Below are 27,511 nucleotides of genomic sequence, written 5' to 3' on the forward strand. Positions count from 1 at the left end.
AGATTTAGTGTGTAGATGATTTGCAATTCACTTGTCCGCTGAGGAAAAGTTACTTATTTCAATCTAAAGTAAAATCTTCCCATTTTCCCAGAGAAATAAAGTCTTTAAAATCACAAAGAATGATTGATAATATTGAAATTCAAGCTAAACTCCTCTTCAACCTAAAATTAAACATCTTGGAAGCAAGAGGTATCGAGGCATTTCATTTGCAAAGACATTGAAAGGAAAAAAAATTAAACTTTCAGAAAAATGTAGCTATTTTTCTGTAGGCTAAATAGCTTGTGGGATTCAAAATGAAATTATGGTAGAACTTGCTGATGTGGGGAAAAGTGTCGCTGATGCCATTTTAACCCCCTGTTAACCCAAAACACACTCCCAAGAGTGCTCACAGCACTGGTCTGCTCCAAGGAGCATTATCCCTGTGTTTTATTTTCTTTATCTCCATTTCCTTCATTCACATGAACTGCTCTGTAGGACGAGCTCTTTTGTAAAATATTTTTATTTTTGAAAATTTTTAAATTCTGGCTGTGGGACAGCCAGGTCCAAAATGTAAATCACCTCAAGCAAGGATGTCCAATTCTAATTGATCTCCCATACAGTAGTGATCAACCAGCCAAATGAATACCTCCCCTAGATACTCCTGCAAGATTTTTACGTATTTCTTCAACAGCAAGACTGAGTCTTCATCCACCCTGAGAGACAGCTGCCTGCCCTTACTACAATTTTGGACATTTTTGGGTTGCAATTCTTCATGGTGATGATGAAAATTTGTTCATCTTGCCAGCCAATCTGATCTGGCATCAGGGTCTCAGTCGCTGAGATGGGTAATGCAGGGCAGGTCTGACTGCAGGTGGCCACGTGAACCAGTTAATTTCTGTATTTCTCTCAAGCTCATTTCTTGGTACTTGTTGCTTATTCATTCTGACTCCTGACTGAAGAGAGCACATCAAAGTGGAATTTTTCTCTTTAATCAGGGACCAAAAACATTATCACTCTGATCATAGGATTGCAGTCTTCATATTTTCTTCTCAGACCTGTTCTTGGAATGTGTCCCATCATTTAAAATCCTCTTCTAAGGTAGGAAAAATTACCTTTTCTCTTTCAAGGCAAACCTTTTCTTAGGATATAGACTTCATGCCAAGAATGACACAGATTTTTATACAGATTAAGCCTTATTTGAAATAATAATTTACAGTATTTTTGCATCACCAAAGTCCAAGATTTCTTACAACAGCAGGTTATTTTGGCTGCGATTCCATGAGAAATGACAGTCCAGCTCTTTGCAAAAGCCTCTGAAAATAGTCATTGAGCTAAATCTCCTTTCCCCGAGGGTGGGATGTAAAGAACTAACATGTGATCATAGGCATGTGCACATGAAATATGCAGAAGAGACTGATTTTCACCCTTTTTAAAAGACAGGTGTATATAAATGTATAATAACTAAAGTACGAGTCAATGCTTTTCTGCCAGATTGAGCAGAAGCTGGACCTGTTAACAAAAAATGTCAAGATTAAAGAGAATAAACAGACCAATTAATCACTTCTTCTGGCCCAACTAAAATTAACACTACAGCTGAGTTAGCACCTCTTACACTGACAGGGGGGAAAAATCCCTGTCTTCAAGGGAAAACCTTGCTAGGAGGAGGAAGAGGAGGATGCCCTGGGGAAAACAGGTCCCTGCTGTCCTGAGGTCCAAGCCCAGCCAGGAGCAAGGACCGACAGGACACTTGGGCACTGCAATGGAAGGTCAAAGCAAACAGGGCAGGAAACGATTGGGGGAGGTTGTTTCATCCCCCTGCATCCAACAACACACCCCAGGGATTGCACAGTCTCGTTTGTCACACATGGGATAAGATCTGTGAACTTTAGGAATGCTAAATTGCCCGGTGTGTGCTCTTAGCAGAGAGCCTTGTTTAGACACAGGACTTACCTCTCTGAGCAGCTCCCAGAAATTCCCTAAAGAACTTTGCAAATTCATTTGCTCTGGGCCTCCAGTGCTGCCCTGGGGGAATATCTGCAGGTGCCTCTCAGGAGAGGACTCCAAGAAGTCCCCTGTTGCTCAACAAGGGGGGCTGGTTCACCCCTTTGTCTGTTTAGGGCTTGGCACGGATTTCACATGCTTGTTTTACTCCCTGCTAACAACTTACCCCTGAGTATTTGGATTCAGTCGAAAGTGAATAGTGTGAGATACCATATGTTAATTCCAGTATGCTTTTTGGCTGATAAAAGTGAAAAGTATAAGCTCTTTGGGAGATTATTGCATATAAATAGGCTGAGGCAGTGGCGTGGAGAACCTAGCCAAGCAGTAGCCTCACCATTAAGATCTTATCTAAGTGATCCAGTGTTATGGAGGAAGAAAAAAGCAGTAGAAGGCTAGGTAGCAGAACTACCTAAAAATCTGATTTCTGGTCATGCAGAGGTTTTGAATGTTGAGGGTTTTAGTATGTCTAAGAGATACTCAGGCTGTGGTGGTGCATCAGAACAGTTAATCTCTTGCTGGGGTGAATGTGTACATCTTGCTCGAGCAAACAAATATAAGTGGCAAGGGAAAGGATGTTGTTCCTTGACGCAGTTGTTCTCCTGACACTTCACACTATGAAATACACTCCAGTATCCCAACAGAAAGAAACTGAAATTATGAAGAATAAGATTGACTGAAATGGATGACAGTGTTTAAAAAGTGTTAGCTGGTATTGATGTTTTGGAGGAAAAAAATGACTCCAGGAATGCTGCCCCGAGGAGGTGATGGATAGGGCTGCCACAGGGGCCTGTGTCATGCTGGATAAGTCACTCCAGCCGTGTCAGAGGTGATCATCACTCCTGTGCTCCTTGTTTCCTGGGTGCCTGACTGATGACCCTGATATGCAGAAATATGAGGCACTTATAGCGTAGCTGCCTCCAAAATCTTGATGTTGGAGCTGGCTGTGAGCTTTCTGATGATTTTTTTTTTTTTTCCAGTCGGAAAATGTTGACTCGCCACAGCTGAGATTTTCACAGTGTGTTTCTCCATTGAAGTTTTTGTTGTGTGATTTTTAGTACAGAATTGCTGGAGGGGGAAAAGGGAGAAAAGAAAAGGGAGAAAGCTCTGCACTTTGGCATAATCAAAGCACATGAGAAACCACAAACTGAGAGGCTTGGGCTCTGCTCTGTGTCTGCCTGAGCAAAACTTCTCAAATTAATGTCACTATCTCTGGGGTGATAGCTACTAGGGGGTGGTGGGTGTGGGCAAAGGAGAGAAGATCAGGATCTTTTTCCCTTTCCGTCTCTTTCTATGTGCTTTTACTAAATATTTCAAAGGAACTTTGTTTCATTTCAGTGTGAAAGAATGAAAAAAAAAAAGTCTCTGTGCTTTTCATGAAAGGGAAGAGCAGTTCCGTGCCTGGCTTTGCTTTGGGCAGCTCTGGGTTCAGAGATCAGACAGCCCAGCACATGGGACACACAGGCTCATTTCCCTGTCTCTCTAACCATTGACTTGTTGTCCTGGAGATGTTGGTGAAGGCAGGATACCCCACACCTCACACCTGCCTCTTACTAGACCAGTAATGCTGTAAGAGAAGAGAATTGGCTCACATGGTGCAATTGGCTCCTAATGATCCACACCAGCTTTTCCCAACCACCTTATTTCCCTGTTTGCTGAGGGAGGATTTAAGGTTGCTAAGACATGCAAGTTCCAGGTGAAGGGAATTTTGTGAACATTGATCTCCCAGACAAGGTCTCTCACTGCTTAAATCATGGGTAAGGGTGTTCCAGGGTTGGTCAGATTGGTCTCTCTCTTTTGCTGCCATCTGTGGTTATGAGGAACAGCCAACTGCTACCTCTCTGCTTCATATGTAAGAAGAATCAACACAGCCCCTTTCAGTGCTCCCCTCTCTAAGGTAAGCCTATTTCTTTTTCACTTTCCTTTCAGGTCACATTTCCAGGTCCCTTGTAAGCATTGCAGCTCCCTTTCTGAACTGCCTCTAATTTGTCCAGCTTTATTTCAGTGGGATGATCAAAATTAGCCACAGTAGTCCGGCTGTGGCCTCTCAGATCCATGTGCACAGGTCTAATGAGTTGCTGTGTTTTATGTGCACCACACTCAGTAACAAATTCCATTCTTAATTTTTCCTAGTAACTCTGCAAGTTGCAAGTCATTAGGAACCTGCATGGAAGGCAGTCTGGCTGGTTTGTAGGGTCTCAAACCATCCTTTTCTTTTCACCTTTTCTTGTTAAGCACTGAATTTTTGCCTCTGTTTTTGCCCTTTGGATGTCAGAAGTTCTGCGTTTGTTTTTGAAGGCAACTTCTGATGCAAATAATGATTTGTCTTTTACTCAAGGTGGTATACCCATTTCTAGCCTTTTCTCTCTTTTTTGTGCATTGTGTTCTTATTAATATATTGAAACAAACTGCTAAATATCTGATGGTAGTGAAATGTCTGAGAAAAATGAAGCAAAAACGACTTTGAATTCATTTGTATTCCCTTTGTATTACCTGCTCTTCTTCCCTGTTAATGGATCTGCACTACTTTCCTTTGCCTTTAACATTGATATTATTTGGCCTTCACCCCACAAAGGCTATGAAAGTAAATTAATGACTGTAAATTAAGCACCCAGTTAGTATAATAAAGACAGGAAAAGCCTGTCTGGAAATAAATGGCATTTCCAAGATGGGTTTTGCTACTTTGAGCAATACATGCATTAAAGCCACGTGTTCACAATAAGAGTGACATGAAATACTGGCTCGCTGCTCTGCAGTGGAGTGTCATCTATCCTGAGAGCTGCAGGAAGTACCAGTCCTTGAGGAAATCAGGGCATGGTGGTGCCACAGAGGCTGGATGACACAATTTACAGGCACGAGGAGCAAATTGCAGCAGTGCAAACAGCTGCAGCTTTGGGGTTTCCTGGCTGGTGAGCACTTCCCACCGTGACTTTGTGTGTTGGTAGACGGAAAGGGAAATATCTGCTCTGCCCTGGTGCTGGGTAGTGTCCTGTCAGGTTCTTCAAGGCACTGAGTGCTTCCTTGCCTTGGAAGGAGTTGGGTTTTTACCTCCTGCCTAGGATTGTAACTTGCATCTGTTACTGTTCCCTGCTTCCATAGTTCCTTATCCACTGGAAAAGGACAGAATAATAAATACACTTTTAGTGACTATCTGTACATCTGTAGACATTTCCACTGTGTGTAATGAGTGTCTGATTGTACCAGGCAGTGCTGCTGTCTTCAGTGCTGGCACCCTGCTTGCCCCATGTCTCACATGAGCATCTGCTTTGTGGCTTGTATCTACACTGTTCTACCCAGAGGGAACCAATTAAAGTGGACTATTTTGTCTCTGAAGTGACGAAGATTTCCTGCAGTAAGGCTATTCTTAGCTGGTGACCTGCAGCAAAATTAAGACCCTATTTTCTGTTGAAGAGGTGTGAACAATCACCAGAGCGAGTCCAGACTTGACCTTGCTTTTCTCTCAAATACTTTTTGTTTTTCCTTGTCCTTTTTTTCTTTCTTCTCTTGTCCAATCTGGATGCTGAGGATTTTACTCACATGCTGTCATCTGACATTTCTGCCCACGACTGTAAAATTAATTAAACATGCCTCTCTCCATGTGTGTTCACTAAACACACTGTCCATTCCAGCACTAGTTAGTACAGAGTTCCCATCAATATTAACAGGAGATATCTGAATACAGGGCATGAAAATTTTGCAGTCTGCCTGCTGTACAAATCAGCTCAGTGTACATCCTCTCCACGTCCTATACGTGTAGCCTGTCTCCTGTGTCCTTTTGACTTAATTTTAGTTTGCCCTCTACTTTCCCCTCCATTACTGTGTTATACAAGGGCAGTTGCCTGTGTGACTTAATCACATTGGTCTCCTCCTGCTGTTTTACCTCAATCATCTCCAACCTTTCTCCACTGAACTGACAAAGGTACTTTCTCCTGTGCCATGGAGAACATGAGCTAAACCAATATGACAGTGCTGGAGTTCTGCATGCATAATTTCAATAACATCCCGTGTAACCAGCCACTGGGCTGAGCTCTTTTTAATGAAATCACCCTTGTTATCAGCCTGTTTTCATTCAGTTCTCACAGAAGGATTGCTCACAGCATGAGCTATGCCAGACATTTCTGTGTCTCTCTCAGGAAAACAGTAAAGGTAATAAAAAGGGGTAAAAGCATAAAAACATTTGGAAATACAACACTTAGGAGCAGTGATGCTGCTGATAATTTTCAGCCATTTTGCAGAACATTAAGAAAAAAACCCAATTGAATGCCAAAAGTGACATTTTACTTATCAATATTTTTTTATTTATTTCTGAGCTTACTTGCATCATTGTGCAACTCTAAAGTTCCAGCTCTTTTTCATTTTAAGGTCTTCTGCTCTCAGGACTTTCTTCTCCACAAAATAATAGAAAGCTCAGCAGGGTGGGCAAAGACGCTCATTTAATCAGGTAGGGCTGGGGCCAAGCCCCCTGCCGTGGCTCCAGTGAGGTGGTGCTGAGGGCTGAAGCGAAATGTGCCCTCCTGATGCCATCCTTAGGTGAACACTGTCCCTCTGGCAAGGGAGGTGCTTTCTGACCTCAATCCTCTCCTGTCTAAAAACAAAAGGGATCACACCACACACACAAGTGTACGCTGAGATCATCTGTTGTGGTTTTTTGCATACGCTTTCCCCCTGAAAAGTACTTTTTTTTTTTTTTTTTTTTGCAAAGTCAATTGGTGATATCTACATCATTATGAAGCTTTCCTGGCACTGCGTCTGCTGATTGATGGCTGTGAAAATGCAACATATTTCATTTTCTTTTTCTAGATGTGAAGCCAGCTGCTAATGGTTTTCCCAGGGTGAAGCTGGCAGCTGCAGGATCAGGTCTCGAGGCTCTGAAATGTAAATTTGTGGGAGAGCCACCTGGGCTTTTGGCTGTTTCATTAGTGGTCATTACTGCTTGTATAAAAGGATCTAAGCAAAGTGGGTGCTGAGCCTGGCTGTAAATTCTGGGGTTTGATTTGGGAAACCACAGCCATTAGTGTCAGATGGAAGCGATCTCAATGATCTCAAAATCTTTCTGTCTGCAATTAAAACTTCCATCTCCTGTTTCCAAAACCATATTAAGTCCCATGGTCTAGCAGTTCACATTTATTTAGCTTTATTCATCTGCTTCTTCAAGTCAAATACAGAAACTAATGCATAAGTAGCACCCTTTTTATGTTAATTGTGAGTGCTTGCTGAGGACTGAAGTGTGAATGCCAGAGCATCATTAAGATGAAACTGTTGCTCTCTGCAGACACCAGACAGCAATAAGTAATCTTCTCCTACAGGTCTTGGATAAAATTACTATCTAATTCACTCTAGGAAAAAGTGTTTTTATTTCAACATGTCTATATTTTGTCTGACTTTGCTGGCTTTTGTACACAGCAAGAGACAAGAGACTGTGGTGGCCTCCGAGGCTATCCAGGCTATGAGGTTGTCGTCCTGCTGCTTCAAGCCCCAGGTAGCACCTCCTGCTGTCATAAACCCCCTCTGTGACTATGAAGAAAAGGGGAGGATTGGTCCCTCCTGGATGTGTAGATGGTGTGTACTTCTGGGAGGTGGAGGCAGGCAAACTACACAGGCTTTGGTGGTGCCCTGTGTCGCTCCCTAAGCTGACTTTTAACAAGGCAGGCAGGGTATCTTACCTTTCCCAGAGAAAGACAGACTCACCAGGATGCCTGTGGGGCGGGGGTGAAGACTAAAATAAAGCAGAGCTGTGAAGAGATTCCCCATCAGTTTTGTAAGCTGCTGTCTGGCAGGAAGCGGGAGGAGCTGCATTTCATTTGCATTTACGTTTTGTGGAGTGTTTCACAGCAACTTAAATGGGGAAGAACAAAGCAGGAATGATTGCTCGTGCTGCGGTTTCTGAGAGCAGCAAGAGGATTTCATAATCACACAAAATCACGCAAGCACGAATTTTGCATTGTTGGCCCCTGACAGGAAATTGACCTTGACATACACTTGAACAATCTTAAGCAGGAGAAATAGGTTCTATAAGCAGAAACACTGTAAATCAGAACCTTCCTTCCAGGTAGGAAAGTCCTGTTGGATGGATTTCTAATCTAAATGATCAACAAAAAGCATTCATAATTGTTAAGTGGTTGAAAAGTGGGCCCAGAGTGTACATCCCTTTCTCCTGTGAGGCTCCCTGGTCGGAATTTTCTCTCTTCAGTGAGTGCCACAGAGGCTTTAGATAAGGAACCTGTGAAGAATAGCTGAACAGTGAAAGCTATTATCCTTAAAGGCTGATATTTACTGGATTCCTGCTTTTTGCCTTTCTAGCTGAGTCACAGAATTTCCTTTGTTGCTGCACATTCATTTACCTCCTTCCTCTAGCAAATACCATTGAATTGAGCAGGCACATGTCTCATACACTGTTATCTAGAATCATCTCCAAAAACCCTTTAAAGTCCTGTTCACATACAAATGAGCCTTGAACACTTCCAGGGCAGAGCAGTACATTAGCAAGGCTGAGAATGAACAATGGAATTGGGTCAATAAAAGGAGGATATGCTATCTGATCACAAGGTGACTGTTTCCACCTCGATGTGAAAAGCTGCTTTCAGTGCTGGAAATACAGTAGAGCAACAGTTGAATTAGTGCCACTGTACAGAGCTCATTTGGATCCCTGCCTGCTTGTTCTGATTTGCACAAGCAGTGGGAAAGGCTATTAGGATAATCAGGAGAATGAAGAGCTTGCTTTTAAAGTATAGGTTGAAATTAATTTGCTTAGCCCAGCAAAAGGGAAAATGAGGATGCATTTTGTGTTGCTGATATGTGCATAGCAGGGAGGGGAACTCTGGGCTGAAGGGAGAATGTTGTGAAAACATCTGCTTTAAGTGCAACATCTGTGAACATATTTGAGGTGGAAAATAGGGAATTCGTACCTCTGGAAAGGTAAAGATCCAGGTGATTGGAGCAAAATATCTTTTTTCCAAGATGGATTTGTCCCTTGCCTCTATTGCAAGGGACTTGGACTGAGCAAGAGCCATGGCATGGTTGGTTCAGGAGGTGCTTTTATCATGTCACTGAGGGAGCTCTGTGTGGTGGCATTTGCCAAACCCTCTCTTTTGTCTCTCTTCTCAGAACATGGGTGTGACCAAAACAAGTCCTCTGTGTTGGAGGCCAAAAAAAAAAAAAAAAAAAGAGATGCCCCCAACCACACTGAGTGGGCAGACAGGTCTCTCCTACCACCCTTTTTCTCTTGTGGATATAATGCCTGAAAGACTTTCTGGAGACCAAAAGTGGGCATGATGCATAGAATCTCTTCCCTAGGTTACTTGGGTATATTTGATGAAAGGAAAATGTCTGCATATTACTGCAGACACTGAAGCAGTGAAGCAGAAGATCCTGGATCAGGGGATCAGAGGGCTCTGGAAGTTTTGAAATTATATTCTCGCCTTCACCCACGGCAGATTTGGTTGAACGCCTACCAGCCATGTTACTGTTTACAATATTTCACTCTTCTGATGCAAGAATCTTGAAACCTGTTATCTATTTTTTTATTTTATCATCAATTATTGAATTACTGTTGTTGGGGGAGGTTTATACATTCGCCATTTTATCATAAATATCCTGGAATATAAAAAGATACGATTTTTACACTCTTACTATGAATAAATTAAGTTGGATTTATGAGACTTATGGCCTGTTCTTCCTCTGTTCTTTGGAGGGCTTTGTGAATGCGCAATGAGAACTCTTATTTCTTATTATGGAATTTTATGGCCACCACGTAACTGGGTTAATATAAGAAGTATAAATAAGGATATGCATTTGCCTGTGAGATGTTTTAATATGGAGAAGAGCATCTGAAGCTCAGAAGATATGAACTGAAGCACAGACTGTATATCTTACTCTGTAAACAGGAAGAGAAGCTGTTTCAAGTGCTGAAAAAAGAATGGAGTGTGTGGGAATTGTCCCCTAGGAAAGGTAAAAAAGCCATTGGATTTATTTTTTTTTTCATGCTCTACTCTACAGCTACATTTTAACAAGCATCCTCAGATGCTGCAGTTGCTCCTTCTCACCTGCTGGTCTCCAGCACAGACTTTCACACAGTGAAAGAAAAGGCACTGAAAGCAAGAGAAGCTGGAAAGGCCTAACATCCAGGATGCTCTGCCTTCTAAAAGTTCCTCTTCCCTTTGGTCTACAGGAATGTGGGTGATGTTAGTTCCTCTAGGCTGAGCCCCAGACAATAACCACATCCTACTTTTAAAAGAAAAAAAAAAATAGAGACACACAAAACACTCTTTTTATTAAAGAATACAGGCTAAATCCTGTGATTCTCTCTCCTGTGCCCGAGCAAAAATAATCCTTATTCATTCCTGTGCTGTGTTCTTATCCTTTCCATCGTTCAATGCTGCTTTAACAGCATCAGCTCTAGAAGGATGGAGTGATGGGTGATGTCCAGGTACACAAAGGAAGGGAAGGGAAGGCTGCTACCAGCAGATGGGGATGGAGCCAGCACAGCTGTGCCTAAAGAGATAGCAGCTGGGAAGGACTGAGGTAGCCACCAAAAGGGAGAACAACTGGAAAACAAAAAAAAAAAGGTTTTAAAGGAGGCACAGACAAGCTGGCTTAACTGAGAGGAGCAGGTGCTGGGTGTGGAGAGATCAGAGTGCTGGAGTCCCTGGCTGGGGGGACCCTGAGAAAGGAGCAGCAACGAGAGATGGGAAGGAGAAAGGAGAGTTTGTGCTTCACACAGGTTGGGCAAAGACCATTCCAGCAGCTCTGCAGCCTTTGGGCCGTAGCAGTGAAAGGCCATGGGGAAGGGGCTTGGCACGAGAGACTTTTTTTTGGTTTCCCCTCAAAGCAGAAAGTCAGGCTGGAAAGCAGCACGGGGCCACTGCTCCCAAAGGGCCTCTGCTGCTCCTGGGCAGATTTCCTTCTGCTGCCAGCAGGATTGGCTGTGGTTTTCTGTAGGAATGGGATAGCCACAGGGTCATGGACAGGCTGACTGTAAAGCTCAGTATGTTGCAGTAGGGGTTCATCGCTCTTTGTGCAATACTGTAGATGGGAACCTTTGTTCTCCTTTCACAGTTAAAAGACCCATTTTCCTTTGGCCCCAAATGTGAGAGTGCAGCAGGTATTCTAAGCATAATGGGCATTTTGTTTAAAAGGTTAAAAATCCCACTGCTGTAAAGCAAAATGGGGATTTCCCACTGTGCCTTGCTGCTATACCCATCTTTGCTGCTCTGGGGTATGGGAGGGAGAGCCAGGCTATTGTGCTGTATTCTGCTTTGCTGTGAAATCTAGCCAGATTAATGAATTTGGGGTCCCTCGAGATTTACATAATTTATATTGATGACTTGGTGTTTAAAGTGTTTTATAAAACCAGGAAATAAATTGTGAGTTTTATAAAAATATCATAATTAAAAATTGACTTTTACTAAATGTTGGCTCCAGGAATGTGGATGAAGTTCAAGTATGATGGATTGTTTTGCTCACTGAAAACTATAAAAAACCAGGAGAGACTTATGATGATAAAAAGTACTTTTTTTTAGGTGCTTACATTATATTGAGCCAAATGCTGCTTGCATTTCTTCTGTGCATATTTTATTGACTTCATTGTGACCCATTGGGGAAGGACAGCAATATTTGTATTACAGTGAAGAAATATTGTCACATACAAAATCAAAACGTGTTCTTTAACCAAATATAAAACTTCAGAAGACAGAAATGTCTTTAAAATGACTTAATCACTCCAGATCCTGGCAAGCTGCAATAAATTTTCCGCTATAAAAACAGAAGGGAAATTTTCTTGCCTTCCTTTGCATTAGTAATACAAATATTAAGATGATGAATGTTATTTTTTCAATAGTTTGATTTAGGAGAAAAAATGTAAAACTATGCAAAGGGGAATCTGTGACATGTAAGGCTGGTCTCAATGTTTTTTAATGAAAATGAGTTTGAGGACAGCTGTTACAATGCAAAAATGAGCCAAACTCTGCTCACTGTATGGCTGTTCTGTTCCCAGTGAAAATCAGCGGAGCTGGACAGGACCAACAGCCTTGAATTTAACGTGGTATTGCAGGGGTCGTAACAGGAGTTTGAAATTAGCCACACTCTTCCATTTTCATCTGGTATCAAACCAAGACTCAGTTGTTTGAGCAGGGTGCTGAGACATGCAAAAGAACTGCTAAAAATGTAAAGTTCTATCTTGTTGTCATTAGAGATGAAGCAAGAAGTGCTTTCCTACCCCTTTCCCCTGGAACAAGGGTTCTGGGAGAGACAAAATCTCCAAGGAAAAGACTGAGCAGGAGCTGGAGAATGAACAGAAGCTGAGTAGGTGGGATGAGGCAGGCTCTGGGCAGGGCAGGAAGGAAGCAGAGTCCTTGGACAGGGATAGGAAGCGCAACAGCACCAAAACCTCTTGCTGAAGCTGCCCTTACAATCCTCGGCTGAAGCAGAATGACTCGGGCATAGGAATGTCTCTTATTTGTATGGGCCACAGAGTGAGAGTGCAGGAGCAGGGCAGAGCTGGCTGGAGGCTCCTGCTCTCTCATCCAGCCCTTCCCTGGAATGCAGCAGCGTGTGCACAGCAAGGAGCTCTCTCTCATGCTGGATTTACATGTTCAGCCAGCTCTGCCTCGCAGACATGGAATAGAATGGTCGGGCAAACAGGGAGAGAGGCATCCTTCTGATGCGCCCTCATGAAAGGGGCTTGAAACAAGTTTTGATCTCTGTATCAGATATCTTTGATAATAAAAATGAAATTCTGCTTTTTTCCCCCCGGTTTTGCAGCCCAATTCTTTTTTGCTTCACTATCTTACCTCACTGAGAGCCCTGAGAGCAGCCATAACAGGATGGGAGTTTCTTTAAAGAACAAAACTGAGAAAAAAAGACAAACATGGGGAGAGATGTTTAAAGCTTCTTGATGACATAAGCGTGTCATGTAAATGGTATCTTAAACCCAAGAGACTGGTTTTAGGCAGTGGCTGTCCTACAAATGCTGTCTGTTACTGCCAGCTCACGTTCCTCCACAGCTTCTCTTGGGTTTCAAATCAACACTCACACACTGATAAGTTTTCTGGGCCTTTATTTTCCAGTTCCCTGAATTATGGGCTAGTGGCAAAATCACACGGATAAAATCTCCCAGATGCCTTATCTGTGTTTCAGGAATAAATAACTTGTTGTGTTTACTCTTGAACTCTCTCACAAAATGCATCACTAGGGGTCACCAGAAAGAAGGGAAACTTTGTTATTTAACCTGGAATGCTTATGAATTTATACAGTATTTCTCAATTAATCTTTTAGAGAGGGTAATTTAGTTTTCAAAAAGCAAGACAAATTATTTTTCTACAGTCAACAGGTATTTCCTGCTAATGAAAATGCCATTATAGAAGGCCTGTATTAAAACAGAGGGGGGAAAAAAGAAGCTTGTGTGCAATTCCTCCCTCCCATAATTGCATGCTGATACTGAATAGATACTGTGATTTGAAATTTTACTCCAGGCTAAAAGAAGATGTTTGCCTTTCTGGTTTGGTAACCTGTGTCAGAACACTGGCTAATTTAGTAGTCTGAATTTTAATTTTACAGCTGGGCTTTAACAAAGCAGCAATGATTTGGTTCTGATAAAAACTTACTGCAATATCTTTAAGTTCAAAATTGTAGAAATACAGATTACATCTTTTCAGAATTTTTTCCAGCTCTTTGCTTGCAAATCTTAGAAAACAGATCTCATGAGGTGATGAGGACTTTATCCAAGGACAGTCTGCTCAGGTAGAAAGAAGAATATTTGGTATATTTTGGGGAAAAAAAAAGCAAAGATAACATGGGTAGAGATCAGTGGGGATTTGAGAAAGAATGAAGAAAAGAACAATAAAATAGTGCTAAGCCAAATTCTTAGTGCTGAACAAAGTTTACCTGTGAATATTCAGCCAGTGGTCAGTTTGGCTTTTGTAAAAACTGAGAACAAGTCAAGAGATCCATCACTTTTCAAAATACATCTATTTCTGCATTTTTCCAGTGGCTTGATGCCTGTCACAGGAGAGGCCAGTGTCTGGAGGCGTGTTTGGATGTAGTGAGAGCAGAGATCTGCCTCTGCCCAGCAAAGGTCTGTGCTCCCATCAATGAACATTTATGCAAGTTCTCCCATGCTTTGTCTTGTCCTCCTTCAGTTTGGGTAGAAATGACATTCTTTCCTCCTCCCTCCTTGAATGTGTATATTTTATAGCTAATGAAAAAGCTCAGGAAATATAACTGTCCCTTGTATTGATTTTGCTTTTATGTAGTGCCTTTTCCCCAAATGGATGCCAGGAGGCACTCTTAAAATCAAACTATATAGAACAATAATTTCTACCAGAATGGAAAAACATGGCAGCAGCTTAACAGAGCACTTTAGTGCTAGGCAACACTTTAGGAAATTAAGGTGGCTTTAAAGAGCAGGAATAAGCTCGTGGCCTTGAAGAAGTTATTGGATATGAATACAGAGCAAGATCAAGAACAGCCTCTGTAATCCACAGCTGCCTGCTCTGGATGCAGGGAATAGATTGCCCTTGCTCAGAGCCTCTGATATTAGAGAATGGGTGTTCCCAAGCATATCTGATAGGCTGAAATATTATTTCAGTTATGAGGGCTCTAAAGATGTCAGAATTCAGTTCATGTAACAAATAACCCAGCAGCCCCCAGCCCTTCACACAGAGTTTACTCCAATATATCCCTGTCTGCTGTGTGCCCTGCTGCCTCAGCTCCAGGGCCCTTCCAGATCCTCCCAAATTGAGGAGTCCTGTGCCTTTAGCAAAATGATGCACTTTGTAAAGCAGAAATTAAGTTCACTTTATCCTTTTTTCTTTATGCAAAATATCTAGTTGCTTTATGCCTTCCCTTAAGCATTAAACAACAAGGGATGCAGGGCACTCCATGGCTTTCTTTTGGCAGAAAAGGACCTTTGATTAAAAAAAACACCAGTTGAAAATTGGTGTGTTAAAGCATTGCTTCCCAAGCACAAATGAACATAAATCGCTCTTTTCTGCATTGCTGGGGACTCACAAGTATCATTACTAATATTGAAATTTATTGCAACTTTTATTCAGCTTCTTCATTCTTCTAAAAAAAAAAAAAAGTATGCTTTGGTTGGAGCTGGTCAGGAATTTTGAGTGTTGTTTATTTTATAAGCTGTTAATGAAACTTTTCCTAGAAATTTGAATGCAAATTCCTTTGTTGTACAGGTTTTGTGTTAGGAAGGGAGGAATTTGGAGGCTCATGCACTTGGGCATAAGGTTTTGATCAAAATAATGTGTATTGATCAATTGATGGTTAGTCTACCTACTCATCTAACTGTACTGGAATTGCTTTATTATTGTTTTTTGTAAATAGCATCTCTGCATTATGCCATAGGATGACTGAAGCTGCTGTCCATCACAGGTATTTATACCTCTACTGAGCACATGGGTACACCAAAGCCCTTATTTCAAGATGTATTTAGTTACTAATGGAAAGTGAAGCTGTTCAGATAAGATATTCTCTCTGGCATAATCGATGGAGCAGTTCTGAGGGCACCTGTCTGTGACAGAAGAGATTGATCCAGTTCCTGTATCCTAAACCACAGCATCTTTCCTGTCAGTAGTGATTAACAAAATATCAGACTATCAGTTAACACTTTGGGCTTTTCCTGGTTATATCTCAGTGGAAAAGTAAATTTTTAAATGTTTGCAGTTGTTAAAGCAGTCCCACAGAAGAGAGCCTGTCTGTGTGGACCAACAGCAGTTACTCAAGCTGGAGCAGGATATCTCTGGGAAGTCAGATAACCTGTAAGGTGTTATGCAGATAATCAGAGGGAGGAGTTGGGCTACAACAGAGGTGATGGAATTCAGAGGCAAACCCCCCCCTTAATGGGTGGATTTGTGAGGTGTATTTTTGTGACCCTAATTTTTCTCACAGCATTTCTGCAGCACTGATTGCTGTGATAATCACATGAAGCAGGGATAACTGTGGGGGCCAAAGTGTTGTTTCCTGTGCTTAGGTCCCCACGTGGCCTCCTGTGCCACCTTTTTAGGGATTGCAGTGTTTTAGTTTTATACTCAATTTATCCCCAATGAAAACAACATAAAGTTGTCTGCTAAGGGTCTTAAAAAAAATAAAACCTGATGCTACTACAAACCCCAGATTTTCTGTTTCCAGAACTGCTTGTTTTCCAACTAATCATCATGGACACAGGTATTTAGGGTCTCTGCCACCATTTTTTCTCCATGGTGAAGAAGCTTCTGCCTTCTTTCAGCACAGATTTTTCCCCTTGTGAGTGTTTCTGTGCCAGGGCCCTTGGGAGCAGTGTGGGGCTGGCCAAGAACAGGTCTCTAGGTCCCCTCACATCCTTCCAGCACCTAATGGGGGTGGCTTGGTATTCTCAGGAAGAAAGCTGCAAGCTCAGATCTAAGCCAGAAGATGAAGTTGTTTGGAAACAGCAGATGAATAGCATTGTCAGAGGTGTATTAGAGAGAGGAAGTGTCTCCACACCCATGCAGAGTAGAGGTAATAGCAAACAGAACAAGAAATCTTAGTGGATAACAGACATTAGGAAGCAGCAGGAATAACTGTGGGGGATTTTCATGATGAAGATATCAGTTATTGGGGAGATGTGAAGAAGCAGAGAGGGGCGGGGGTGGGTAGTAGATTTATCATTTATGTCAGAGCTGTTTGTACTGCAAGGCAGCAATCATGTCCAGAGGAGATAAGAGTTGTAAAATTCCTCTGGGAGATGTATGGGTTGTGCTGGGATCGTCTGCAACCCCAATCCAGCTGTCTTGTGGTACATCAGTACCTTTGAGCCTAATGCCCTCACACAAGCACACACCAGGGACAGGGATTCAGTGAAACCTCATCCCTGCACATTCAAGGCTGTCCTCAGTCTTGAACTTCCACATGCTTGTGGTCTTTGGCTGTGACCCCTTAAAGGAGCACCAAAGCTGCCTTCCTCTGAGGTGTGTGAGAGGGCAGGACCGTGCTGGTGCTGTGCAGGGAGGGATGTACTGAGGGGCACAAACGAGTCCTGTCTGCTCTGTCTGGGCAGATGTTGAACCCACAGGTGGTGACAGGGCAGGTCCTGTCCCTGAACAGGACCTGCACCCCAGGAGGGGAGGATGAACCAAATGCATCTTTGCTCCAGACGGGGAATGCTGCGATCTGCTTTCACATTTCTGTTGGATGATCAATTGAAACAACCAAACCTGGCAAAAGACTGAAAATTATCTGAAACTGGAGGATCTTAATATTAAACAATTATGAGTGAGATTTTAAAAGGATATTATAGGAAAAAAGAAGCCCAAATGCTTCAGAAAATTAATGGGGTGTGGGTGTCTGAATCCACTGGCACTCACAAGGCTCTGTTGGAGGAAAAAACTTCTGGGGTGGTTCTGGGCTAGCTAAGGGAAAAGGATAGATTTCTTTGACCTTTATTCTGCTTTATACACATTCAGAAAATCAAATGTCCATGTACTTTAGCATTTGAAGCGTGAGTTGCAGGTACAGCGGGGTAGGGAATAGCCTCTTCCTCATTTTCCTTGGATTTCTTGCAAAAGAAAATTAAGTAATTAATTAGATTTCACCCTGCTTATGTATTTTTTTTTCTGGCTTTAATCTTAACATCTAATAGAAAAACAGATCAAATAGCTCTGTGAATTTTTATATTTTTTTTTTCCTCTAGTCCATTAAGAAAATAACAGAGCTGATGATAAGGCAGCCTGAGTGAATCTAAGTATCTGTGCTGTGTTGTTGAGGGAGGCTGAGTCACACACAACTAGTTTTATAGCAAGCCCATGGTTGATTACAAAGTAAATAGTTGGAGGAAAGGGACAAAGAAGATTAAAGTAATCTCTGAAACAAGTTTGTGAATTGGTCTGTGCCGGTACCTGGACCAGATCAACAAATAACACATCTAATGGATACAGGGAAGTCTAATAATGCTAATTCTAAAGAAATTTTTAATTATTAAGTTATGAGTAACAAAGCATGAGGTTAGATGTTAAATAAGCCACTGACTGAATTTTACCTTCCTTTTCTCTTCATATAGACTGGTAGGAAATCAGTGAGATAAAATTCCATGAAAAGTTTGCATGATGGTCAAACATCAGCAAAATACAATTTCAAATGGAGATGAGAAGGAAGAAAATGTTGACATAAGACAGGCTCCTTTCTGTAAAGGAATTATCTGGTTCAGATCCCGAGTCATTTTTCATATTTACCATTAAACTCATTAGAGAGCTATTCAGGAACTTCTGAGAACCCTCTTGTCTTTGTATCATCTCTAGATTTACTTTTTTTTCCAGAGACTTTTGCTTTCTGAGACAAATTGAACATAAATTGATCAGCCATTTAAAAAATGGAGAGAAAGGGAGGCTGGGGGGGATGTTATGCCTCTTCTTATTAGCATGAGGAGGAGGAAAAGTTGGGGTATCCACCAGTTTGGGGGAAGGGCAGGAGCTACTGAAATGACTAGAAAATACTGCAGGAGGGGGCATTTACTGAAACAGTCAGCACACAAAGCTGCCAAGGGACAGTTGAGTTGTAAAACACTTCGGCTACCACAGGGGATGCATTACATTATTGTGGTATGTAGATAATTTGCTATCCAGCTCCTGGAAGTTGCTTTGTGGAAAAAAAAAAAAATTGGGGGAATAAGCAAACTCATTCTCAATCGATGAATTAATATAAAACCAGCAAAAGGAGCAGAGCAGACTACTACAATCCCTCAGCTATATTAGGCAATCAATTTTTTTTTCTCCCTTTCAGTATGTAGAATATTCCCTCGCGGCTCCCTGTGGATGCCATGCAGTGTGAACACAGCAATCAAAGTAATAGACATTGGAATAATCAAAATAAGATGTGTCAGAAAGAGGCAAATGAGTACATACTCTCATTAAGTAAATCTCCTAAGAGCTTAACGTAAAAAACTCTTCCCAGAAAAGCTGTACAAACAATTGCATGCACTAACACATGGTTTTATTGCTGTTTCAAAGGCAGATAAAAATATTCTTCAGTCTAATCCTTGTATTTTCAGATTTCACTATAAATAATCTCTTCCTGAGGCAAAACACGTAATGTAGCTGCCACGGTGACATTAATAAAGGTCATAACTGAAGGTAAAATATACTACTTTGAAGAAAACTCCAAAATCATTAAACAAGCAACACGCTGCAAACCGTGTTAAAGACAATATCCATTTCTGCAGTGGACTGGCAATGTCCAACACTAAACTTCCCTCTGTTAGGTACCAAGACACTTCATCCAGGAAGAAAGTAGCAAAAAAGTCAGTACAAATCTTCCAGGAAAACAAATTTTTTGACAAAATCAGTAACCTCAAGGCAGCCAGGACTTCTGCCAGGAAACAATTCAAAGAGGTGCAGTACAAACCCAGTGAAAAATCAACAAAATGGTACTTCCACAATACTCCCAGCCTTTTGAGGCAGCAAGCCTGTGGCACAAAGAAAGGAGAGGATATGTATTGGAAGGAAAGAGCCATTTCCAAAGCCAGAATTATCTTCTTAGGCTACAGAAGTGGTCTAGGATGAGGTAGGAACAATTGGAAAAGAAATCCTGTCTCTAATGAAGCTAATTCAGGGTTGACTTTTCCTTCTATTCTTCTACTATATTTGTATGATAAAGTACCTGTAGCATTCTGGGAGGTAAATGGATCATTTCTCATTGAAAACAAAGGGAATTTGGGGGAATTTCAAGTACTGGCCACCTAAAACACGTTAAGCAGTCTAAAACCTACCAGAAATACTTTGTGTACAGAAACACCTTGAGTTTGTGTGTGGCCATTTGACTTCAGGGTTTACAGGGAAGATGGTGAGAGGCTGAGCATTTTTATTGCACCCCAATTTACTATATTGGTTTTTGTGCCAGTTCTGAGCCGTGCCAGAGCTAATGGGGCTGTGTTGTGACTCCTGAGGCCTCAGTACAGATCTGAGCCTCACCAAAGGATTTTCCTCATGACCTTGAGCCACTTCACGTCCCCATCCCATCTGTAAGGCAGAGTGATGATGCTCCCTCTCTGCAGTGATCTGTCTTGTCAGTTTAGGAGCAAACACTGATTTGTCTCGACTCCTCACGGTTCCTATCGATTGCCAGGGAAGTTGGATGTGCACAATACTTCTTCAGATTTGGCATTCGGAGACAAAATAACTTTGAGGAACTGGACCATTAAAGGAAACATTTTGGCTGTGAATGTCCTATACTGTTATGAGCAGTGTCTAATAAATTGATTCTCGATTTTAGCACAGTGCAGAGTAGTAAATAGCTGTTAAGGGGTTTAAACAGCTTACACGTTTGGCAGGTCAGTGGGAAATAGGCAAATCCTTGGGAGATGCAGCTGAAAGGCAGCCCTCTCACACCAAACATATCTTTAAGCCTGTATAAGTTTGAAAACAATCAGTAATTTTCATCAGAAGATTAAAAGGTAAATACATGAGCAAAAAATTATTTCCCTGAAAATTTCGAAGTCCTAAAATCCAATAGTGACATATCAGTACAGGTCAGGGGAGTCAAAAACTAAGGTGAAAGAGGTTCCCTCACCCCTGGACTGCAACAGTGCCTGATTTTGCCTTCCTTATGAATGAGCTTTCCCTGAAGTGGCACAGCCTTTGTCTTTCCAGTAAAAAGGAGTGGAACAAAAAAGTTATCAGCAAGCAGAAATCATTGTACAGAGCCTGCTTCCCTTTGACAGCACAAAATCAGATAAATTCAGATTTCAATCTTAGTTTAAAAAATACAAACTGGCTTAATTTGGGCCAGTGGTCTGGTCTGGTGGGTGGCATCCCTGCCTGTAGCAGGGGAGGTGGAACTAGGAAATCTTTAAAGTCCCTTCCAACCCAAAGTCTTCTGTGATTCTGTGATAATTCCAGACAGTGAGGCTATAGGGGTACTTGATATTGACAAAATTTAATACGAGGGAAATAAAATATTAGCCTGTAAATGACTTTTGATGATTAAAAATAATGCTGGGAGAGAAACACACTGTAAAGGTTGTTCCTCTCCCTTTAGGAGTTGTCACTGTTTCTTTGTCATGGCCAGGAGCCTTGGCTCTACTTCCATAGGAAAGCATTCGGTGGGTTATTGTTTGTTTGTAAATGCCTGTTGTGCTTTCCACAGAGCAAAGCCATGGAGCCAGATTAATCCCAGGGTTATTTCCAAAGGTATGGGAATGGTCTGACCAAACCCACTCATGGCCTGAGAGCTTGATCCCTGTAAGCTGTTTCCAGGCCTGGGATTTCACATCCTGGGGATTCCCTGGGGTGGTCACAGCCCTCTTTGCTTGGGGCTCTGAGGGTGGAAGAAGCCCTGGGGCTCCAGGGGTTGCTGGGGATCTGTGTGGAATGTTTGAGGTCTGACCAAGGGATGGGAGAGTTTGTCATCTGTGGCAGATACTTCAAGCAAATGGGAAAAGTCCTGAACAGTTTGAGTAATTCCTTTTGAAATACTCATGGGGAAATGTTTTCTCAACTCCAGCAGATTTTTGCTTGCAGCATGGACAGTCCAGAGCACTTGGGTTTTACAGCAGAAGCTCACAGTGAGATCATGGGTTGCTTGTGGTTAGAACACAAAGCAAATTAGATACTCTGATTTTCATTTCATTCTTCTGTGGAAAGCAAGGCCAGGGCTCATATAATTGCAAGACATACTGAGTGATTTTTGCCATGGTAGATTATTTCCACTTCTGAAATCAAATTAGACCCCTTGGGTTGTTGGAAAACACACCATCTTTCCACGCTGGCTGTAGGCGCCTCACCTTCCCCTGACACCATCCTCTCTCTTCTCTTTCCTCGCCTCTGGATATGCTCAAATTTTTCCTTATGTGTTTCAGAGTTGAGGGAAACCCACAGGAGTGAATTTGCAAACAACTGTATCTGAGTTTACTACATATGTAACACCTTGCAGTGAAACCCCAGTGGATTTCGTGAGCTTCAAGGGTGCCTTTGCAGCAAACTCATATCCAAATTAAAAACTTTCTCAGTTGTACATTATGAAAGATTCCAGAGGGGATGGGAAAAAATTCCATCTCGCTGGTGATGTTATCTATTTAAAGGTAAATGTTTTTCTTTAAAATACCTCTGTAAAAAATCTATTGTCTTTTTCCTTTTGATTGACTTATTTACAGAATTTCATCTGAGAAAAGTCTGACAGGCTCTGTGTTGTGTCAGCCCTCCCACATCCGTGATTCACTGAGTTGCTTTTGTCCCTGATACTTTACTTAGTCTGGTACCAGAGAGAGGCTATGGGTATTGTTGGTAACCCTTTTGTGTTTCTCAGTCACGGGAAATGATGTAAAAACCCCAAATATTGAGAATTCCCTCAGTCACTGGGAGCTTCATTACCTAAAATAAGACTGCAGAAGATGATAAAGTTCTTCCTTGTTCTTCAAAGGGCTTTTTCATCTTCTCTCTTTTAACAAGGGATCTGCGAAGAGCTCTTTGGTCAGATCTTCCTTATTCACCATTAAATTCTTATGGGATTAGTAGGTTTGTTAGAGTACAAAAGTAAACAGCATATGGTTCTGTTAGGATCCTTGTAATGTCACAACACAATCTGTCAGAATGTTAACTTTTTTGAGCAGTTTCATTTACTTCAAGTTCACTCTACGAAAAAACCCCACAACAACCCTTATGAATCCTTCTGCATCACCTAAGAGACAGCACAATACTTAATTCTTGTTTTGTGTTCCCAGTTTAATAAGTATGTCTATACATATTACCTTCAGTAAGAAAAATACAGTGGCAAATACAGTTACTCAGTTACTAGAAGTTAAAAGGTCGTTTCCCCCTGATGAAAAGCTTGTTCTATCAGATAAGTAGCTGCTACACTCCATAAAACTGGCAACCCTTCAAAAGGTTTCAGAAATTAAAGGCATTGTTTGAAGATAAAGGCGATAAGGTCATTTTCTTTGTGGTTAGTCCTGCAAAACTTTCTGGGTGACCCTTTGATATTCAAGTGAAGAGGGCTCTAAATTGTTTTATCTTCATAGAGCTAATGAGTGGTGGCTGACAGTCACTGTCAAGACCAGTTGGAACTCTACCAGGATTAAATTTTGTAAAATATTACAGCTCATTTCCTTTAAAGGGGAGTGCCTCTGCAGAGTTTGCCGAAACTGAATCCATAATTACTCTCAGCACTACACTCTTGTCAGGCTGCTTTTCTCAGTTTCTTTTATTAACTCATTTTTCACTAGTTGAATAATGTCTCACATGCTTTTCAATGTATTCCTGTGTTCAATTAATAAAGCTGTATAAACAAGCCACATATGTAAAATCTATGCCCCCTTCGAACTCTCTGCTACAGTGAAACAAGACTTACATTTAATGTGTACAGTAGCGGAGAAATTACTCAAGAACTTTTTATTGCCAGAGGCTTTATAGCTGTGTATGATTATTATATGTGTAATTAACTAATCTACAATGTTTCTCTGATATATGGTGTGTATAATTCTTTCCTAGAGGAATAGAATGTTATTTTAAAGCCTTTTTTTCTTTTATGGTCCGTTTCATACATTCCATTTATGGGAAAATGTTATGTATATTCTTTAAATCATTTGACTTTTTTTTTTCTAGTAGGAAGTAAGAATTTTCACAGGTTTTTATTAAAAAATAAGTAACAAAGGAGAGGGAATGTCTTGTAATGATCAATATACGTCATGTGCTGTGTGCTTGGCTTTCACTGTGACCTTCTTCATTACTTTAGTTGTTTATTTTAACCTTACTTCCATCCTACTTTGGAGACTCTCTAATAATAGCCCTCTGTCACTCTAACCCACATTCAAAAGTAAACGTAAACAAGATCATCTCAGTTTCAAATACACATGAACTCTATCCCCCAAACGACCATCATGTAATTAAAAAGCACAAAATCCTTACCTAATGTCGCTGACTCAGTGCTAATGGCCAGCAAGGGAATCCAACAGAGGTAGGCAACAAGTTGGAGATGCTGATGGAAAGGAAAGGGCTGCTGCATAGTGTCCAAGACAGCTTTTATCCATGCATCTGCAGTTGCTTACAAGTTAGCTTTTGAAGTCCTAAACTTTGCAGGAAAAGCCATCAGCCCGCCTGCCTGTTTCAATTATTTTTTTTTTTTTTTTTTTTTTTTTTACCCTTTCTTTCGTTCTTTTCAGTCCACTCTCTTGGAGAGGGCTTAATGTATCATTAATCCCAGAATTTCCAGGAGGGAAGCCCTCCAGCCACACACACAGCACACTCCCCCTCCCACCCACACACACACAGAGCACACGTGTCCCTGCAGCTGCTGCAGCCGCAGCTGCGGGATTTGCACGCCCGGTGCCACGGCCGCGCACACCGAGCGCCAGGACAGCCTGTGCCCTGCTGGTGGGAGGTGATCCCACAGGAATTAGGGGTGCAAACATGCCTGCTCCTCAGGGCTTTGAGGCAGGCTGATGCAATGAAGATTTTTGCCTTTTCTTTTATACCCCTGTTATACCTTTTTTACAACTTCTGTATTCCCAGTGCTTTTTGCCTACATTCTTGGACTTGTTTGTCAAGCTGAGAGACTCAACATCTTAGAGGCTTCGTAGCCAGGGATCAGTGTGCCCCAGACCCCAAGGTCCTCTCCAGAACACATTCTGTAAACTAAGATAGAACCATCCAGGGGAAGGTTCCTTGGGGAGGGGGGCTCACTTGAGCCTCTTATCGGGGAATCTTTGATAGATATGCTAATTAGTAAAACCTATAATGTTATACCCAATGTTGGGGGGAGACACAGAGATAGACTCGGTGGGGTGCATCTCGATGCATATGACCTGGACATGTACACCTAAGGATCCTTAAAAATAAATACCAAGGTAAAATCCCTTTTCCCCTTCTAACCGTGTATGCCTCTTGATTTTAAGACCAGGAAAAGGCATCAGGCAGCACTGACTGCAGATCCTTGCAGTCGTAGCTGTTGTGCGTACGTGTGAGGGGCCTGAAAAAATGAGAGGCGCTTTTCAGAGTGTCATCTCACCAGCCAGAGTAACAGAACAGAGCACAGAGGCAAAGAATTCCATCACTCAGCTTGCACTATCACATTTTTCTGGAGTTTGGGCTCTCAAAACGCCCTGCGTGGCTCCTACTTTCAGTCCGTGTGAACAGTTTATTGTATGACAATGCATGTTGCCATCTCAGTGCGAAACGAGGAATTTGCTACTGAATCACGTCTTATACTCTGATATTTATGCTCACGGTGTTTTATTTGGAAAATATTGCATCCCCACCCACTGTTCAGTGTTTTCCATACCTGCCAGAATGCCTTTTCTTTGACTTGTCAAGTTCGATTATCTTGTGTCTGCTTGTTTAAGTGAGGATATTGTGAATTGTCTGATAAGAGAATATTATGCAAGACTGTAAACATTCCACACAAATCACTGTGAGCAGCATTTCATGGAAAAGCATACACCAAGCCATTAAAAGTATTTTGCAGTATACCCAAGGAGTACCAAAAGTTGTTCATTTGGCTTAACTACGTTGCTCAAGGAGTTTTACCACTGGATTCCTTGAGGAAAAAATAGGTTATTTAAGCAGAAACTTCTAAATCTTTGTTCTTAATTTTGAATTTGGATTTTGATGTTGCAGAATCTCTGCTTTTACTAGTCTCATTGGATTAGCCATCTCATAGGCCTGACTTGTAGCCCTTTGGGAGTCTTAGGAAGTCTTTCCATTAATTTCACTGATGTTTAGATTATATTCCTTCAAGATCATTAAGACTCCAAGTCCAATATTTCTGATATTTTTTATAAGAGATCTCTGTCCATTTCTTGAGTGCAAAGATATTAGAAATGAAAAAATTAATTTTTTTTTAACAGTATGCAATTCTTACTTTTATATGGTTTTCTCAGCTAATGTTTGAATTTATTTGTGGCAGTTTCTATGCACTGGTAGGGGTCCAGTTGGATTTTGACTTTAAGTTTTGGCCTAAAAGGCACAGCTCTGAAATCTGTTGAGGGGTGAGATTTATGCTTGCCAAAATATTGGTGGTCAAACCAATTTTCAACAAAAAAAGAGAGTTTTCCAAAATCAATCCAGCCTTTTTTAGTCGTCTGTTTACAGAAAACAAAAGTAATCAGGCAAAAAAAAAAAAAAAAAAAGTAAGTGGGAGGTATTCAGGGCAACAGGCAAAAAGGGAAGGTTTTGGAGACTTACTTATCCTTTTATCTGTGTTCTCCCTAAACAGGTTTTAATCAAAGGGAGCTTTTGAGGGTGGCAAGGATGAAGCTGAAGCTTTCCATTGTCTCAAGTGAGAAGTTTCCCTGGGCTGAATATGGCTCCCTTCATTTTGGGAAGACGAACAATGCCAGCTCAGACATTGAGGTATATCCCATTCTCCCACCCCAACACAAGACCTTACAGACTTCGGAAGAAAAGAATGACATTGCTTCCTCCTTTCCACCTAACATCATTCTAAAACATAATGTGAAACTAGAACTGTGGAGAACCCGCATAAAAATATTGGAAAATATTCTCAGAGTTTCCACAGTTATTAACCTGAATAAGAGGAGAACCTGAAACTCCACAGAAGGCTGGTGCAGTCAAGTGTGGGTAGTGAATGCTTGAAACAATTCTCTTCACTGTGAACAACACAATATTGAACCCCTGACACCAGACCTTCCAGTATTAAATTAATTTTCAATGGTCGGGATGGATACAGGGAGATAAAACAAGCCAAAAGTCACAGCTGGAAGCTGGCAGCAGCATTTCAGAGTTGGCCAAAAGTTGCCTGCTGGATACACATTTTGAGTATTCAGATGTCTTCACTTTATAAGAAAGAGACAGTGTTTGCCTGAACATCCCTCCTGGCATGTCAGAGCTGGGCTGGCTCTGCAGGGGAGGATGGAGCAGCCTGGGAGATCAGCAGGGGGAGGAGGAAGGCTGTAGGAAGAGTGTTAAGAACAACAATCTTTGCCTTTTTCTTCAGATGCAGAAGTAACTGTCAGGATGGAACTGATAACACAATGATAAAAATGCAAATACATAAAGGCCTCCAAAGGTGGGGCTTTCTGACCCTTTGCTCCAAGGATGAAATGCTCAGGCTCCAGAGTCAGTGCAGGAGGTTTGAAAGTCTCCTGCAGAAGACCTGGGTTACTGAGGAATTTTGAGTGCTGAATCCCATTGCTCACATGTTTTCTGAAGGTCAGGTAGAAGTGTCCTTCTACTTGGGCAGCCCCAGGAAGGAAAAGAGAGGGGTGTTTCATGTTCTGCTTCTCAAAAACTGAGTGTGGCTTGCAGTTTCCTTTTGCTCTCGAGCCAGCAGGGAGTTGTACAATCCTTTATTTCCTTTTGCTTCCTGTGACGAATACCCTTAACATGAGGCTGTCCCCTGGCATGGCTTTCTAGGCAGAGAAGAGATTTGTTATTCACAGGTAACACAGAGAGCATGACCCTGCCCGTGCACACACTTTCCTGGTAGGACAGCATCCTTCAGAGGGAAAAGATGTCTTCACTATAAAGGGTTTTTTTGCAAGTCTGAATTTACACATTTCACATGATAAACCCCTCCTCTGTCCATTTTTGTTTGTTTTTTTTTTTCATCTGACTGAAAATGCCTG

General features: G+C 41.6%; 1 protein-coding gene across 1 annotated transcript in view; it reads right to left on the reverse strand.

Annotated features, from left to right (window-relative positions):
* Positions 1–24,028, reverse strand: part of LOC116446613 (von Willebrand factor D and EGF domain-containing protein-like) — a 170,525-nt gene extending 146,497 nt beyond the window's left edge. Inside the window, exon 1 of the mRNA XM_032114757.1 lies at positions 23,835–24,028. Coding sequence (XP_031970648.1) covers positions 23,835–23,931 — 97 coding nt within the window. The 5' untranslated portion in view covers positions 23,932–24,028. The remainder of the gene's footprint in view (positions 1–23,834) is intronic.
* Positions 24,029–27,511: the final 3,483 nt, after the last annotated feature.

The sequence above is a fragment of the Corvus moneduloides genome, chromosome 7 (genome assembly GCF_009650955.1).
Source record: "Corvus moneduloides isolate bCorMon1 chromosome 7, bCorMon1.pri, whole genome shotgun sequence".
In the NCBI taxonomy this organism is placed as follows: Eukaryota; Metazoa; Chordata; class Aves; order Passeriformes; family Corvidae; genus Corvus; species Corvus moneduloides.